Below are 16,285 nucleotides of genomic sequence, written 5' to 3' on the forward strand. Positions count from 1 at the left end.
AAAGGCTATTTCCCCCCCCGTGAATTTGTGACTCGCCACTGACACGTGGACCCTTGGCGGGCTTTGCCGAGTGCTCCGGGTGACACTCGGCCAAACAAAAGTATTTGCCGAGTGCCCTACTGCGACACTCCGCAAAAAAGGTACCCCATATTGCATGTGCAAAAGCACTTTCAGTAATTAAAAGTATGTAAACTTTGTGTAACCTAGACAAATTTCACTAAACATTGCGTATTCCATTTTTTAAGTAATATTGTTCCATTATTTCATGGATTTATAGCTCATATTGAATTTATATCTATTAAATTCATATACTTGCAATTAATAAATAAAAATTATGAAACGGATCCAAAAAATCCCCAAAATTTGACATGAACCAATCTATGTTCTCTATGGCCTATAAAAATAAATTGGGACTCAATGACAAATTCAAGTATCTATTCGACTCAAAATCTTACCGGATCCTTCCAACTTCTACGAATCCTCTCCGGAGATGCTTCGAATTCTAAGCATCATATGTCAAAACTTGTGCGAAACCTTGTCAATTTTTTACCACAGCCTCTGCATATGAAATCATAGCATCTTGCAAAATCTCGTGATTTTCAAACTTCGTTTGTATTTTTTAGAATTAAAAAATTATTTGGCCACACGTTCGTAGTCGTGTTTCCTTAACAAAATGTTCGAAATTTCTTTTTATTTTCTGGGTAAGACCTCAATTTGGACTCACTAACATGAATATGATTTTTCCACTCATATTATTCCATTATTCCAAACACCTGCAGTTCAAATTTGACTTAAATCAACAAATTACTCTAAGGCCCCGTTTGGATCATTGGAATTGAATTCCATCCTAATAATCATAATTTAGACACAAATTAATTAAGCTAATATAATTGTATGTGGAATATAGTTGTATATTATAGTTGGTGATATGGGAGAGATACTTGTATGCTGCACTTCTACTATAGAGAAGCGAGTCTAAGAGCGTGCTATAAGAATTGAATTCCATTCTAATAACCATAATCTATAGAATCAATTTCCATCTCCCACCCCATGAAATTAAGATAGGCTTATATCTAAACTTTGGAAAGTTGTGGAATGCCACATTCCAACATAAATTAGCCTACTCCATAAATAGATTCCAATTCCTTGGACCCAAACGGGGCCTAAATGAAATTAGTTGATTAAATATAGCAAACAGGTCAATAAGAAGTCCACCTTGTACCATGCAGTGCCAAATCTCATACATGTGGAGTATAAAAAGTTTGGAGGAGGGAGGAGGGAATTTTTTTTTTACCGAGTGTGCCAAAAAACACTCGGCAAACTCGCATCTTTGCCGAGTGCCCCCCGTCGACACTCGGCAAACCCTAACGTCCGTCACGGCGACGGCCCAGCGCGGCACGTGGAAGTCACGTGCTCAAGTATTTGCCGAGTGGATTTTATTTGCCGAGTGCCCCGTGGGAGTTTGCCAAGTGTTTTTTTGGTGGCACTCGGCAAATCATGTTTTCGCTGAGTGTATTATTTTTGCCGAGTGTTACTAGGAATGCACTCGGCAAACGGGTCCTTCGCCGAGTGCCCACAATAATACACTCGGCGAAGAAATTACACTCGGCGACTTTGAGGTTTCCCGTAGTGTTCCTCAAATTCATCTCGACCAAGAAAAAAAAAACAAACACGAGTCGTTGTGACTCGTTGACTCCCACCCTTTCTGCAACATGGGCCCCACCTGGCAGGATCGCTCCCACGCCAGGGGAGCCGTCGTTTAGCCTTCTCAATCTCGGCGAGATCATCTCGCACTTCAACTCCGCCGAGGCCGACCAAAACCCTCCCTCCGCCAAGTGGGCATGGCGTCGCCACCGTCCCCGCCCGAGCTGATGGACGAGCTCATCGAGGAGGTCCTCCTCCGCCTCCCTCCGGACCACCCCGCGTGGAGCTGGAATGCGGCGGTGCTCTTCGCCGCGGCCCCCGGCGGCGGCTGCAGCCACATCGACTTCCGCCGCGACCCCTTCCTCGTGGTCTTCGTGGGCGCTAGCGGTGGCCGGGCGTTCGCTTGTGTCTACTCTTCCGAGGCTGGTGTGTGGAGCGAGCACACCTATGGTGAGCACATCTATGGCTACTTCCTGTTGTCACCTGCCGTCCTCGTTGAGGACGCGCTCTATACTTCATGTTTCACAAGGGCACCATGATCATCAAGTATGATGTGTCCACTTCGGGAATGTCCGTGATTCATACACCAGACACTTTATATCTGCCATACATTGTGCTGATGACGACGGAGGATGGCGGACTTGGACTCATCTTTGTTGAGGACTCCAAGCTCTACTTGTGCTCGAGGCCTCGAGGGAGGCTGATCCCCGGGGAGTTTGGGGATGGACGGTAAGCAGAGTCATCGAGCTCGAGCCGTTGCTCCCTGTAGACGCCCTCTCGATTTCACCTGAGGCTGACCGGTTTGTCCAATGTGGTACTCCCTCCATCCAGAAATTATTGGCGTATTTGAACTGGAGAAAAATCTTTCAAAGTAGATTTTGACTCTTAATTTCTCTTATAATATAATGTCGATCACTAAAAATTTAATGTCATCTAAAAATAAATTTAAGTACAAATATGTTGATGCAAAATTTACATACTAAATATGCTTATAATTTAACTAATTGTTGGTCAAAGTTTGTAAAGTTTGACTTTTGATTGATTAAAATACACCTATCATCTCTGGACAGAGGGAGTAGCTTCGTTCATCTCTGGACAGAGGGAGTAGCTTCGTTCTCTTGTGGACGGTCAATGGGTTCTTCACTATCGATCCAAAGTCCGAGCAGGTCAGGAAGGTAGCAGAGGTCAGGAAGGAGGTAAAACGTGCACATGAATTATTGTTTCCTACTCGGACTCGCCTCCTACACACGAAGATATATATGTGCAAACAGACCAGCTCGGCCGTCTTTGATATCCGGGTTGTCAGGTTAACCCCTCTCCCAACCCAGCGCCGCCACCACCTAACCGAGCGCCAACCGCCACCGCCATGGCGGGCACCGAGCGCCGCGCGCACGTCGTCCTGTTCCCGTTCATGGCGCAGGGGCACGTCGCGCCGTTCCGCTGCCTGGCGGAGCTGGTCCGCCGCACGCGCCCCGACGCCCGCGTCACCGTGGTCGCCACTCCTGGGGTGGCCGAGCCCCTCCGCGCCAGCCTTGACGTCGCCGTCCGCGTCCACGAGCTGCCGTTCGACCCGGCCGGCCACGGCCTCCCCGCCGGCGCCGGCACCACGGCCGGCATCGGCTCCCACCACCAGCTCATCGCCCTCTTCGCCGCCTCCGAGTCCCTCCGCCCGGCGTTCCGGCTCTTCCTCGCGGGGCTCCGGGCCGCGGACCCCGCCGCGGCCGTCCACGTCATGGCGGACATGTTCCTGGGCTGGACGCTGGGCGTCGCCCGCGACGCCGGTGCGTCACACTCCGCCGTGATCACCACCGGCGGCTACGGATCCGCGGTCTACTTCTCGCTCTGGAACGCCGTGCCGCTCCCGCTCCCGGCGGCCGCCGCCTCCCCCGACGACGCGTTCAAGCTGCCGCCGTTCCCGGACGTCGCCATCCGCCGCTCGCAGCTCAGCCACCACCTCGCCGCCGCCGACGGGAAGGACGCGTGGTCCACCTTCATTCACAAGCAGATCGCCGCCTTCACCCACACCGACGGGCTGCTCGTCAACACAACGGAGGACCTGGAGCCCAAGGGACTAGCGATGCTCCGCCAACTCTTCAACGTCCCGATATACCCGGTTGGCCCGCTGCTCCGCGCCACGGCGGAACCAGAGCCACCGCCGGCGCCGGCGCCGGGAGCGAAGAACGGCGGCGCCATCCTGGATTGGCTCGACAAGCAGCCTCCGGGCTCCGTGCTGTACGTCTCGTTCGGGTCACAGTTCACGATCGGCGCGTCGCAGATGACGGAGCTGGCGACGGGGCTCGAGCGCAGCGGGCACAGGTTCTTGTGGGTGATCCAGCCGACGGCGGCGAGATCCGGCCTGCCGGAGGGGTTCATGGAGAGGGTGGAGGCGTCACGGGGAGGTCTCGTGGCGCGGTGCTGGGCGCCGCAGGTGGAGATCCTGGCGCACGAGGCGACCGGCGCGTTCCTGACGCACTGCGGGTGGAACTCGGTGCAGGAGGCCCTCGGCGCCGGCGTGCCACTGCTCGGGTGGCCGCTCTCGGCGGAGCAGTTCTACAACGCCAAGGTGCTGGCCGAGGAGATGGGGGTGTGCGTCGAGGTGGCGCGCGGGGCGCGCGCCGCGCTGGGCGCGGAGGAGCTCGCGGCAGCAGTGGAGACGGTGCTAGGGGAGACCGTGGAGCGCGCCGAGATGAAGCGGAAGGCGGCGGAGATGAAGGAGCTGATCGCGGCGGCGAGGGGGAGCGGAGGCGATGGGTCGTCACTAAAAGTGATGGAGAGGCTCTTCGCCGACGTCATGCATTGTTGATGTGACAAGACTTTCGTTGTTGTAATTTATGTTCTGTAGGGTCTTGTTTAAGAGATTTGCTACAGCTCAAATGCTTGATTTTTAAGTTTGTTTAAGAGATTTGCTACAGCTCAAATGCTTGATTTTTAAGTTTGTCTCAATCACTTTTTTGTGAGTTGATTGGAACAACAGCTTCGGGGTTTTCTGTGAGTTGATTGGAACAGCAGCTTTGGGGTTCTCCTCTAGCTCCGACAATGGCACCGGTGAGCCTTAGGGTTTGGGTTCTAGGTTTGGGGTTGGGGGGTGGGGTTACATGTGGTCTGCGGGCCTGGAGGAGGCTTTGGGGCGGCTCGCCGGCCGGCGGTGGTGGTGGTCAAGGCAGCAGGAGAGCGGAGGCGGTGGGGGCGCCGCTAGAGCCGTGCGGCGGAGGACCCCCGGCTGGGCGGTGGAGGCGAGCGCGAGCGACAGGTTAGCGCAGGAGCGGTCGAGACGGCGGAGGCAGATCCGACGGCCCCACCGTCGGAGATGGGTGGGGCGGTGGAGGTGGCGGGGCATCCGACCCGGATAGGTTAGTGTCGGCAGTGGAAGATGGCGGCTGTGGAGGCGATAGAGGCTGCCAGAGCAGGGCGGATGGTGACAGCGACGGGGGTATGGGACCAGACACACCCCTTATTTAAAGATTGGAATGTTCTGAACAAATTTGTTGTGTGTTTTTTACATGTGAGTTGCAATGTACCAACATAAGCAGAGGTCGACAATCAGAGCGAGTCAACTCTGCATCACTGCATGTGCAGTCAGCACATGCATGTCAAAACAGATTTTTTTAAAATTTTCATCGACATGATATACCATGCGTAAATCAGTAATTAGCACAAATAATAAAATATATATAATAATATACTAGCACAAATCACACAATTACGTGGGGACCTCTCTCTGTCGAGAGCCCATGGGCCATGGAGAAACCGGTTGTTGGGGACCCAAGCAATTAGCAGCCCAACGAGCAAAGTGATATAGTAGATGACAAGCAAATATATTGGAAAGAGAAGGGATCGATGGACAGTGCTTTAGGGGTAAGGATCGGTGCCCTAAAGGTCCATCTCCGGCTCTCTTTAGTTTATTCAATTCAACTAGTTTTTCAAATCATTGTGAGAGACGGGTGGCAAATGTGGACGCTTTTTGGTGAAGAAAAAAAAGATTTTGGGTTGGGCATGCGGTGGTTAGAGGGAATGGAGTAAATGGACCCAACCTAACCAAGTACCAAAGAGAAATAAAGAGGAAGAGAAGGCAACAACTATATGGCTAGCTCATGCATGTGACGGGTTTGGGTTTGGCCGGTTGCTCGTCTGATGAGCCGCCATGACACCGTCATCAGCACCTTCAACCCAACCAAGCCCAACTGCTATATCTGTCACTCACGGCTATGATCTCTCCACTACAAGCATGCATGTTTACAGCAAGGTTGCAAAGCAAAAAAAATTAATCGTAGCCCAATGCAAACTAGTTGCAAAATAGCAGCGGCAAATTATAATGCAGTGAGCAACTAACAGTGGCAGGCTGGCCGGCCTGCTGGATGGTGTGGTAGAATATTACCTAAGCTACCATATGGCAAGCCAAAACTGATCCTGACTGGATCATCATAAAACAAAACAGACAAAAGATGATACTCGGATTAGTATAATCAATCATCATATATGGTGTAGCCTGCTAGCTGAATCTGCTGGGCTGGCACATTATTGTAATTGTACCTCCGGATGGCTGGGCTATTCCATCAAGGAAGGCACATTATATTCCCTCCAAAATGAGAGGGAGAGAGAAGAAGAGAAACAGACGAAAAGAAGAGGTTGGGTTGGGCAACAACGACAGGCAGCGAGCGTAATTAACTAAGTTGTTGCATAAACAAATTAATTAACTAGTGAGAAGCTTTGCAACAAGTATATATCTTAGCTAGGATAGGAAGCTGAAACTAACAAACAATGCACCTTCCATAGCATAGGAGTAGCAGGGCGGGCAGGCAGACAGCAGACAAGCAAAAAGATTCGTTTTCCTTTGGTATCCCTTCCTTCCTTCCTTCCTACACGCCTGGCCTCTGACCAGCTGCTGCATCTACCTAATATCTCTCTTCTGCTGGCCTTTCTTTCTCAGCATTTCCAATTTCAACCTCCCCAACCAAATGCTTGCATTGCTTGAGTTGAGGAACAGAACAAGGTATATGCAATGTGTAATGAGAAAGTATAATGCAGTGATGCAGCAGGCACCAAGCAAAATGTGAAAAACAAAAGAGAGCAAAGATTAACACTGCTCACTACCAATTCAGTAGTAGTACCAACCAATGTACTGTAAAAGAATTCATTCCATTTCCTGCTAATCCAAGTTTAATATGGGCTAGGAGATGATCAGGCATGTCACGTACACCTACCGTACCAAATGCTGGTATGGCAAGGCATGGCGACTTAGCTTGGTGAGAGAGAAGCAAGAGGGGGATGGGGACAGACATGTTGCTTACTGCAGTCCAGCGCGCGCGCGGCCCCGGCTCGGCACCTTCTTCCCTTTCCTCTCCCTCTCCTTCTCCCTCCGGTGGTTGGGGCGGAGCTGCCGAGCTCAGCAGCTCAGCTTGCTTTTCTATCTATCTATCTTCCTTTCTTTCTTTCCTTTTATTTTCTAGTTGGGCGGGCAGTATCTTCCCTCTCTCTCCTTTCCTTGTTTTTCTAAGTAAGTAGTAAGTACAACCGAATGAACGAAGCCGGCAAGTCAGTCCCATTGCTGCCGGCATTGCCTGCTGCTTGATGCTTGCGCTCCATTGCATTGCTAGCTACTGATTCTTCCTCTTCCGGATCGGACGCCATTGATCGATCCATTGCTAGCTGTTCGTTGCCCGGCCGATAATAATGTCGGGTAGCAATAAGAGTTTTACTTAAGCATACACCGGTAAAGAAACAACCAGTAGTTACGGTTGGGAAACGCAATAAGAGTTTTACTTAAGCATACGCCGGTAAAGAAAAGCAGTACTCTCGGTTGGGAAACGGGTTGCGCCAAAAAATATTAGAAATTCTTAGGAGGCCTCCCACATACGCAAGTCACAAATCATGTGAAATATGCCTGCGCGGTGCGCATAGCTTCCTTACCATCTCACCTACACAACACATGTAATCATTTTGTAGTAACTCGTGGGGTCCTCCCGGTTAGTTTAGTCCCGGTTAGTAGGGTGTCTCCACGGACTACGAAATTTAGATCCGGGATTAAAGAGATTTTAGTCCTGGGTCAAAAACAACCGAGATTTTTGTTGAGGATGGAATGTCGTTTTTCCACTGGTAACATTTTATCCGGTAAATTTATTTATGGGAAATACAGTATGATCCATTGTATCTCAACAGATCTGGTTCTACCAAACTCGGACCATAGATAATGTTTTTTTTTTTGCGAAATCCGACCTAGACCACAGATAGTTATCAAAGGCACGATGCTCTTAATTTTTCTCAATTTAGGGGGAAACATGCCATGATCATTGTCAAAACATATTGGCTGTTTGTACGGTAGAAATTACTAATTTCTGCTATTTATTTATGCAAAAACTTGTGCTTAAAATTTTTGAATAAGGATGATTCATGAATTAATTGTATGCAAAATATTGTAAAGTCAAAATGTGACTTGAATTACAAGCAATGCAGACCTCGTATTGAACAAGCGATAAATCCGCTAGTGAATGATATAGTCACTGTCAAGATATAGCGCATCGAAGGTAGTCGCCTAAGGGCAGTCCCAACCCATAGTTTTTCATAGGTAGTGTCTACGTTGCCACGTACTTCCTCTGTCATGAAATATAAGGCATCCAAGAGTTCAAAATTTATCCCCAAATATAAGGCGTCTTAATCGACTCAATTAAAACTTGCCAAATATCTCCCTTGTTAACTGGAAAACTTGCCTTATATTCTCATTTAAGGGTATATGAGACATTTGCCCACCTCCTTAATCTGTCAAAAAAAAATCTTAGGATACCTTTGTATTTTAGGACGGAGGAAATAGACAAGACATATGCTGTAGAAACTATCCTCCACAACCCATACTTTTCTTTAGATGCGTCCATAATAAATTCTCTTCCCCCCTCTCTCACTCTCCCCTCCCCTCCTCTTCTCTTCTCTCCTTCGCGAAACTACAACTGCCAAGTGTCAGCCATCCTCCGGCCCCTCTCCATCGATGTCTCCGTGCGCTCCAGCGCCGACGGCGGCCTTTGGCGAGTCGCGAGCGCACGCGAGCACCGAGCTCTCTAGCACCGGCGGCAGCCTCAAGCTCCCATGGCGCAGTGCAGCAGTCTCCAGGCGGCGGGGGTCCATAAAACGTGTGGGGAAGGAAACGCCGAAGCGTCCCAACGCGAAATTGGCCGCGTCTTCGCAAGTTGGTCACCGAGCGGACTCGGTTCCTCGATTGAGAAACGATGTCTAGAAATTTTTCTCTCTTTCCACGTTAACTTTGCTGCCACATTGATTTTTTTTTGACATAGCACTCTATTAAATGTTATGGAAACCCGATGACATGCATGGTTTGGACTGCCCTAAGCGGCATAAATTTCATACTAGTGGATGAGAAACTCATTAACATAAGACTACTTTAAAAAATTGCGATAAAATACATGTTTGGGTCCCATTGCAAGTCGCCTGGTTCCTGCCTAACTCTACATGGGATCACCAACGTGTGGGCCCGAATCCCAAAAAAGGCTAACGTGCTAGTGAACCACAACATGGTTCGTGAAAATATCATCTCGCGCTAACGACCATAAAAAAGGATCGGAATTTTACAGTGCCCTCCTCCCTAGAAAAAGAGGCTACCACTCCCTTATCCCATCTACGGATGGAATCCTATCCCGGATTCAAATAGCACCTTTTACAACATTTTTTACTCGACTGTGCATCCGAATTCAGATAGCTCAAATTCGGATTTTTGTTCAGATATCCATTTAATTTGTGTGATAGTAATTAGCGAGTTTACGATCATTTTATTGTTAATTTTGGAAGAACGAAATTATCATTAAACATACAAATACAAGTATTAGTAAAATATAACGTAGACAAAAACTATTCATTAGAAATATGTTTAAAATATTATAATGATAAATACATATTAATTAATAATATAAATAAATGAAGCATAAAAAATATTTTACAATAACAAAATAAATTATTTCAAGTAATTTACAAAAAATATAAATTTCGAATAAAATTTAAAATATATTTATTGCATAGTTTAGAGATGCTTAAGCTATACGTATCGGAAATCCATGTGCATCCCCGTTTATTTCGAATACGAATACGGATAATAAAAAGTTAAATTCGAATATATCCATTTAACGTATCACATTATAAGCGAGTTGAGATACGAATGTCCATATATCATATTTTAGCGGATACGAATTTTGATAATTATATCTGCGTACCACTTTTTACCATAATCCCATCATATCTTTTGCAAATCACTCGCCTCTTGTTTGCTCACGGTAAACCCCTAGTACATCTGCAGCGACAGGCAACCTCTACGGTGCCATCAAACACGACGGGTGACGGGTGACCTCGGCGGCCGACAAATAACAGTTAATTGGACAGGAAATAATACAGTGATTCGATGTCCACGTGAGCACATGAAATTGTCTAGAATGTCAAGTACTCTCTGCCAGAATTCGCAGAAGAAAAGATGATTTGGCACAAAAAGAAATGTAAAAGGAAGAACAAAATTATTTTGGTACGGTGCTCTGAACTCTGAAGTGGCACCGTTCATTTAGAAATCGGCACATTTGAAAAGGTCAATCAGTAGTTTCAAATGGGACAACTGCAGAAGATGACCCTGTTTCATCATCGCCCTGTATACTTTTAGTAAATAATACTACTACAGCCGAAGGTCCTGTTTGGTACAGCGGTGGGGAGAAGCGCTTTTCAAATAAGCTGCACTAATGTGGGAAAAGTGCTTCTCTGAGAAGCGAGTCTAGTCCAATTTCTGCGTTTTAGTACAAATGGGAGCTGTGGGAAGAAGCGCGGCCAAAAGAAACTAAAAAAACGCGCCATTTGGCTACTAGTTTCAACTTATTTTGTCCATGAGCAGAATTTAAACTGTTCCAAACCGAGCCGAAATAAGATAGACTTTGCGTTTTAGATTGATGTAGCATGTAGGTATAATACTATTGTTTGATGGTGTCACTATTGTGTTTTCACGAGACAACTCCTCAGGTTTCAAGCTCAATAGAGTTCAATGATATCGTTCCAAATGTGTGGTGGTTCCAAATTTTCTTAAAAGAAAGGAAGTACTTATCAGGTATCAATAACCTATTACATACTTGCGATTCGTAAACCAAGCAAATGTGGTAATAACTATATGCATAAAACTGCCGTTAGCTATAATGTGGTAATAACTCGGTTATATCAAGTACAAGAATTTGCTCAGTAAATAGGGTCCAATAGAAATCTAAATTTCAAGCCACAAGAAGTGAAAACAAAATAAATTGAGATTGGAATAACAGAAGGTGCATATGGGTTTGTAGTATTCTAATCTCAAAGGTTCGTTTAATAAGCACCAACACTTTCAGGCAAAAGGAAATTATTCATTGCTTAGGAATGCTGACAGTAATAAGACTTAACCATTTTACAGTAAGCCACAGGAATTTTGTAAATCAGAAAGCAACAGTACTAACTTAAAGAGCTAAGAGAAGGAATTAACAGATTCCAGAAAATCATTGGAATCTGGAAGCATAACCACAGATCCAAATTAGTGAGAGCTATACAGCTCCCACTTCTGCCATCTACAATAATCACCATTAGATACATTCCTTCCTGATTTATAAAACCTTTGCGCCAGCAATTTGAGTTTTTGATGCACATGAAACACTAGCTTTTGGTCCCTCACCAGCAGAGGTTGCGCCAAGTGCTGCAGAAAAAACACAAAATTGGAAAATAATGTCAGCTAGTTCCTAGTTGACAAATCATTATCCATGTTTGTCATCAACCACAAGTACCAACAAGTTGGTGCTTAGGGCTAACCAAACATCATTAACTTATTATCCACAGCTGTACCAATTAACAGTCACACTTGCACAAAATCACTAAGACAAGGTGCATTCAAAATTCAAGGGAACCAACTCTCTTCGTTTAGCATATGCTAGTCATATATCTCGTTGTCAAGTGACTTTGGCAAATAAGATGTAAGGGTTAAAAGATGCACGGGGCTGCTAATCAGTCTGAAGATGCTTAGGTAGGTAATGATCTCTCTCTCAGACTAATTGTCGATCATCATCCATCCATAACACATATAATTGATAGATAAAGCCCTAGGCACATAAGGATGTACATAAAAAGACAAATGAACAGAGTAACATCTATCTGCTCTCATAAACTGATAAACTCATTGTTTGATCTTCAGTGCATATGCCATGCCCAAATTTTGAGGTCACAAAGTAGAACACTAATCATTCTGATTTTCGGAATACCAGGAAATCATCAGGAAATCATGAAGTAAGCAAAGTTTGTACCTGGGATGCAGAAGTTCACATAGGGAACAACGCTAATGGTGTTGTGGTCCTCTCCTATTGTAACACCCTAAATTTCAACTTTTGCAAACTAATAAAATTTGTTAGAATTTGCTAGAATTTAGTTGCTTTTTTTAAGGATTTTCTAAGGTTTTATTTAATTTCTTAGGCATTTAAACCTTTTCTAAAACAAGTTGATGAATCATAGGAGTTCATGGTTGCATTCATACTGGTGCATTGATTTTAGTTGTTTGAATTTAAATTTGAATTTGAATTCATGTTTGAATCCTTTTGAACAATAGGAAAGCTTTTCTTTCTCTTTCTCTTTTCTTCTTATTTTCGCTCGATCTTTCTTTTCGGCCTAGCCTGCAACAGCTCCTCACCAGGTAGGCCAGCCCAACTCGGCCCAGCTCCCGCGCTAGCCCCCCACGCGCCGGTCGCATCCGCCTCTCCCGCTGACGCCGGGACCCCACCTATCATCCCCCTCCTCTCGCTCTCGCCCATGCCCGCACCCGAGTTCGGCTTGGTCTCGTACCCCGCATCCGCCTCCGCTTGGCCCGCACGCCAAGGCCACACCCATAGGCTATAAAAGCCGTCGCAGCCTCCGCAACCCTCTACCGAACCTTAGCTCCGTGCCCTCGAGCTCCTCAGTGCCGCAACCCTAGCTGTCGCTCGAGCTCGAACCCGCCGCTGTTGTTTTCCGCCACCGCCGCCTTCCCGTCAATGAGACCACCGCCCGAAGCACCGTGAGGAGGTGAGGAAGCCGCCCATGAAGACCTTGTGCGCTCTCGTGCCTTCCTTCACACGCACAAGCTCGTTGGAGTCACGTGCCGCCGCGCCGAGCTGCTCCGCCACGTCGCCTCGCGCCGTCGCCACCTTGGGTGCTGCGGGATCCACCTAGAACGTTTCACCGTGCACCCTGCATCGTCCTGAGCCAATTCCTATCGATGATCATGGACTGTCGCTCGAGCTACGCTTGATTCCGATGAGGCAGCCACCTGCCGCCGCCACTCTCCGTCGCTCGCCGCGCCGCTGCTCTTGCCTGTCGCACCGCACCCGTCCAATCGCTATCCAGCGGTCCAGATCGGATCTGACTCGTCCAATCGCTATCCAGCAGTCCAGATCGGATCTAATCGGAGTCAGCACCGGTCAATCGAGCCGCACGTGCCACTTTGCAAAAAGGCCCTTGCTGTTTTCCCTTTTCGGACCCGAGATCCATCCAGTTCAAAAGTATTTCAATTTAAGTCCTTTTTCTTCTGTTTTAGCCCCTGTTCTTTTATAAAATCTCATCTGCCATCCTAGTTGGTCTTTTCGCGTGTTAGCCCTTCGGTTTATAAGCTTAATTACATTTATGCCCTTGGTTTCTTGTAGTTAAGCCCCTGGAAGTTTTAAAACTTTGCCAACAAGCCCCTAGATCTTAGTTAAGCCATATCTTTAGTGTTTTAAATCCGTTTTAAGCGATTCTTGCGCCTATGAGTTCATGTTGATGCATAGATTAGTTTTATGATTTTGTTTTGCTCGGTTGTACTGTTTGATGTACTATTTTCTTATTTTAGCCATTTGTTTGCTTGTATGTACTCGTGTGATGCGTATAGAAGGACCGCAGTTTGAGGGATTCGAAGAGCAAGTCTTTGAAAACTTTGAGCAGCAAGAGCAAGTTCAGGAAGGCAAGTCGTGCCCTTGATCACAATTTGATCCTATGAACCTTTACTTTTATGTTCAATACATGTATGCCATGCGCTTTAAGTATATAAACATGATGGATCCTATTTAAGGTGTGCTTAGTTTTATCCCTACACCTTAATCACCTTGATCAATCTGGGTTTACTTTAATGTTGGGTAGTTCTTGCTTAGTTGCTCTAACCGGATATTGTGGTATTAATGAACCAATGATTAAACTTGTTTTATTTATGCTATACCTCTCGTTAATACAAGATCACCATGCTTAATTGGAGCATGGAGAACCACCCAGGAAAGCAGTACAACCACAAGGCTATATGGCTCTATCTTAGCTAATTAATTAGAAACTTTAATCTGTAGTAATCTTACCGAAAGGACAAGAGGGGCGGCGGCAGACGAGGTATAACTCGGCCCTCAGGCTGATTTGCTCTACAATAGCTTCGCAGTCCTGAGAGGTTTATGCTTTGCTACTGATCCGGAAACCTTAGCAGGTTGCTACTTATTAGTGAATCTTTGTAAAGGCCTCGTAGTGGATCACTAGCCACTCACCTTGGAAGTGTTTAACAGGCTAGCTACCTCTGGTGACATGCGAAACATGATTTGTTGGTAAAGATGTACAACCTTTGCAGAGTGTCTAAAACTGATCGATCAATCGTGCTCACTCTGCAAGTCCTGAACCCTCAGATGATTAATTTATCGGAAGTTGAATTAAATTGATGTTATTTATTGCTATTATCTTTTTTTGTGTTCATGCTTAATGTGGGTGGTATAAACTTATACTTAGTAATTGCTAATAAATTTTGACCAACCAATTAAAATGCTGAATTGCTATTAAACCATAGCCTATCCTTGCATAGCCTTACAGTACACATTCCTCACGCTTGCTGAGTACCAACCATAAGTGTACTCATCCTTGCTAAAACCGCTGCTCAGATCAAGTTAACTTTGAGGAGGTTCTTCAAGACTTTGAGGAGTTCTAGGCATACGTGTGTCACCAGTCAATTGCCTGTGGAGTCGTCGTCATTGTTGGAGTTCCGCTGCTAGAATAAAGACTAGTTTTGCTATTCGTATTAAAGACTTTCAGGTCATGTAATAAATTTAATACTCTCTTTACGTTATGGCACTGTCTATGATATTTACTGAAGTCGTTGCATATATGAAACTTGATCCTGACGCACATGTAATTCATTCATCTGGTTTTATCTTTAAAACCAGACGTGACACCTACATTCCTGACCTGGTTGGACTTTGGATCAATAGTGAAGAACCCATTGACCGTCCACAAGAGAATGAAGCCGAAGCCACCACATTCCGCGAACCCGAGAGCCTCAGGTGATCTTGAAAGCGCATCTGCAGGGAGCAACGACTTGAGCTCGATGACTTTGCTTACCGTCCATCCCCAAACTCCCCGGGGATCAGCCTCCCTTGACCATAAGTAGAGCTTGGAGTCCTCAACGAGTTCAATTCTGCCATCCTCTGTAGTCATCAACACAATGTTCTGCAGGTAGAATGTATTTGGTGCATGAATCACGGACATTCCCAAAGTAGCCACATCATACTTGATGATCATGGTGTTCTTGTGAAACATGAAGTAGAGCGCACCACCCATGAGGACAGCAGGCGCACAGGCGAAGTAGTCATCGATGTGCTCATCATATGTGTGGTCGCTGAGTCGCTCCACACACCAGCCTCGGAAGAGTATACACAAGCGAATGTCTTGCAGCTAGTGCACACGAAGACCACGAGGAAGGGGTCGCGGCGGCAGTCAATGTGGCTGCAGCCGCCGCCGCGGTCAGCGGCGCAGAGCACGGCCGCATTCCAGTGCCACCGGGGGTGCCGCGGCGGGGCGGGAACCTCCCAATCCTCATCTGCGACGGGGTCCCAAACGAGGAAGCCGTTCTCCCAGGGGCGGGGGACGGACTGGCTGCAGAGGAGGACGCGGCCATGGCGGGAGTCGATGGCCCGCAGGTCGCGGCGGTCGGCGCGGGGCGGGCGGAAGGAGGATGTGGGGACGAAGCGGGAAATGTCGGGGCCGTCGGTGTCGGCGATGTTGCAGACGAATCCCAGCATCGGGGGCCGGTGGAGGCTGCGGAACCTGCGGCGGAAGCAGGGGTCCGAGATGAGGCGGCGCCAGCGCCGGCAGACGAGGGCGGCGCGGGCGAGGCTCGCTGGGTCGTCCGGCGGGAGGCGGAGGAGGACCTCCTCGATGAGCTCGTCCATCAGCGCGGGCGGCGGCGGCGCCATGCCCAGTTGGTGCCTTGGTGGGTAGGGGCCCGGCGGAGCGAGGGCTTGGTCGGCTGTCGGCGGAGTAGCTGAAGGCCGAGATGATGATCTCGCCGAGATCGAGAAGGCCAAACGGCCGTCTGCGGGCCCTGCTAGGTGGGCCCATGTGGCTTGGTTTTGATTCGGCCTCGGGCCGAGCTCGGAAGAGTCTGTCGGCCCAACAAGAGCCGATCCAGCCATTCGGTCCAACCCACCGAATCCCTGAGAAGTTTCACGAGACCACAAAAACCCTAGCCCCACACCCGTCTTCATATAGCCCACCTGCGCCGCAACTCCTCTCTTCTCCATTCCCAGTCCCCACCTCCTCGATCCTCGCCGTCGCATGGGCGCTGCGGAGGCCTCCGCCGGCGGCTAAAGCTTGCCGGGTAGGCGAGTCGCCGTTGTTCAGCTTC

General features: G+C 47.7%; 2 protein-coding genes across 2 annotated transcripts; one reads left to right on the forward strand and one right to left on the reverse strand.

Annotated features, from left to right (window-relative positions):
• Positions 1–2,958: 2,958 nt before the first annotated feature.
• On the forward strand, positions 2,959–4,552 carry LOC101760487 (UDP-glycosyltransferase 92A1). The gene has a single exon (XM_004977872.2). It carries the CDS (start codon positions 3,011–3,013, stop codon positions 4,445–4,447), a length of 1,437 nt encoding a protein of 478 aa, XP_004977929.1. The 5' UTR covers positions 2,959–3,010; the 3' UTR covers positions 4,448–4,552.
• Positions 4,553–14,799: 10,247 nt separating this feature from the next.
• On the reverse strand, positions 14,800–15,853 carry LOC101760906. Its single transcript, XM_004977873.2, has 2 exons — positions 15,345–15,853; positions 14,800–15,285 (listed from the first exon to the last, which is right to left on the reverse strand). The coding sequence occupies exons 1-2, from the start codon at positions 15,828–15,830 to the stop codon at positions 14,800–14,802; spliced, it is 972 nt and encodes a 323-aa protein (XP_004977930.2). The 5' UTR covers positions 15,831–15,853.
• Between the last annotated feature and the right edge of the window lie 432 nt (positions 15,854–16,285).

This window comes from Setaria italica, chromosome VII (genome assembly GCF_000263155.2).
Source record: "Setaria italica strain Yugu1 chromosome VII, Setaria_italica_v2.0, whole genome shotgun sequence".
Classification (NCBI taxonomy): domain Eukaryota; kingdom Viridiplantae; phylum Streptophyta; class Magnoliopsida; order Poales; family Poaceae; genus Setaria; species Setaria italica.

What these genes read in the sequence shown, in the direction of transcription:
- LOC101760906 (XM_004977873.2), bottom strand. Translation starts at nt 15,830, where the DNA reads ATGGACGAGCTCATCGAGGAGGTCCTCCTCCGCCTCCCGCCGGACGAC. An exon ending in ACCCCTTCCTCGTGGTCTTC is followed by an intron (nt 15,286 to 15,344) that starts GTGTGCACTAGC and finishes TGGTGTGTGGAG; the next exon opens with CGACTCAGCGACCACACATA.
- LOC101760487 (XM_004977872.2), top strand. Translation starts at nt 3,011, where the DNA reads ATGGCGGGCACCGAGCGCCGCGCGCACGTCGTCCTGTTCCCGTTCATG.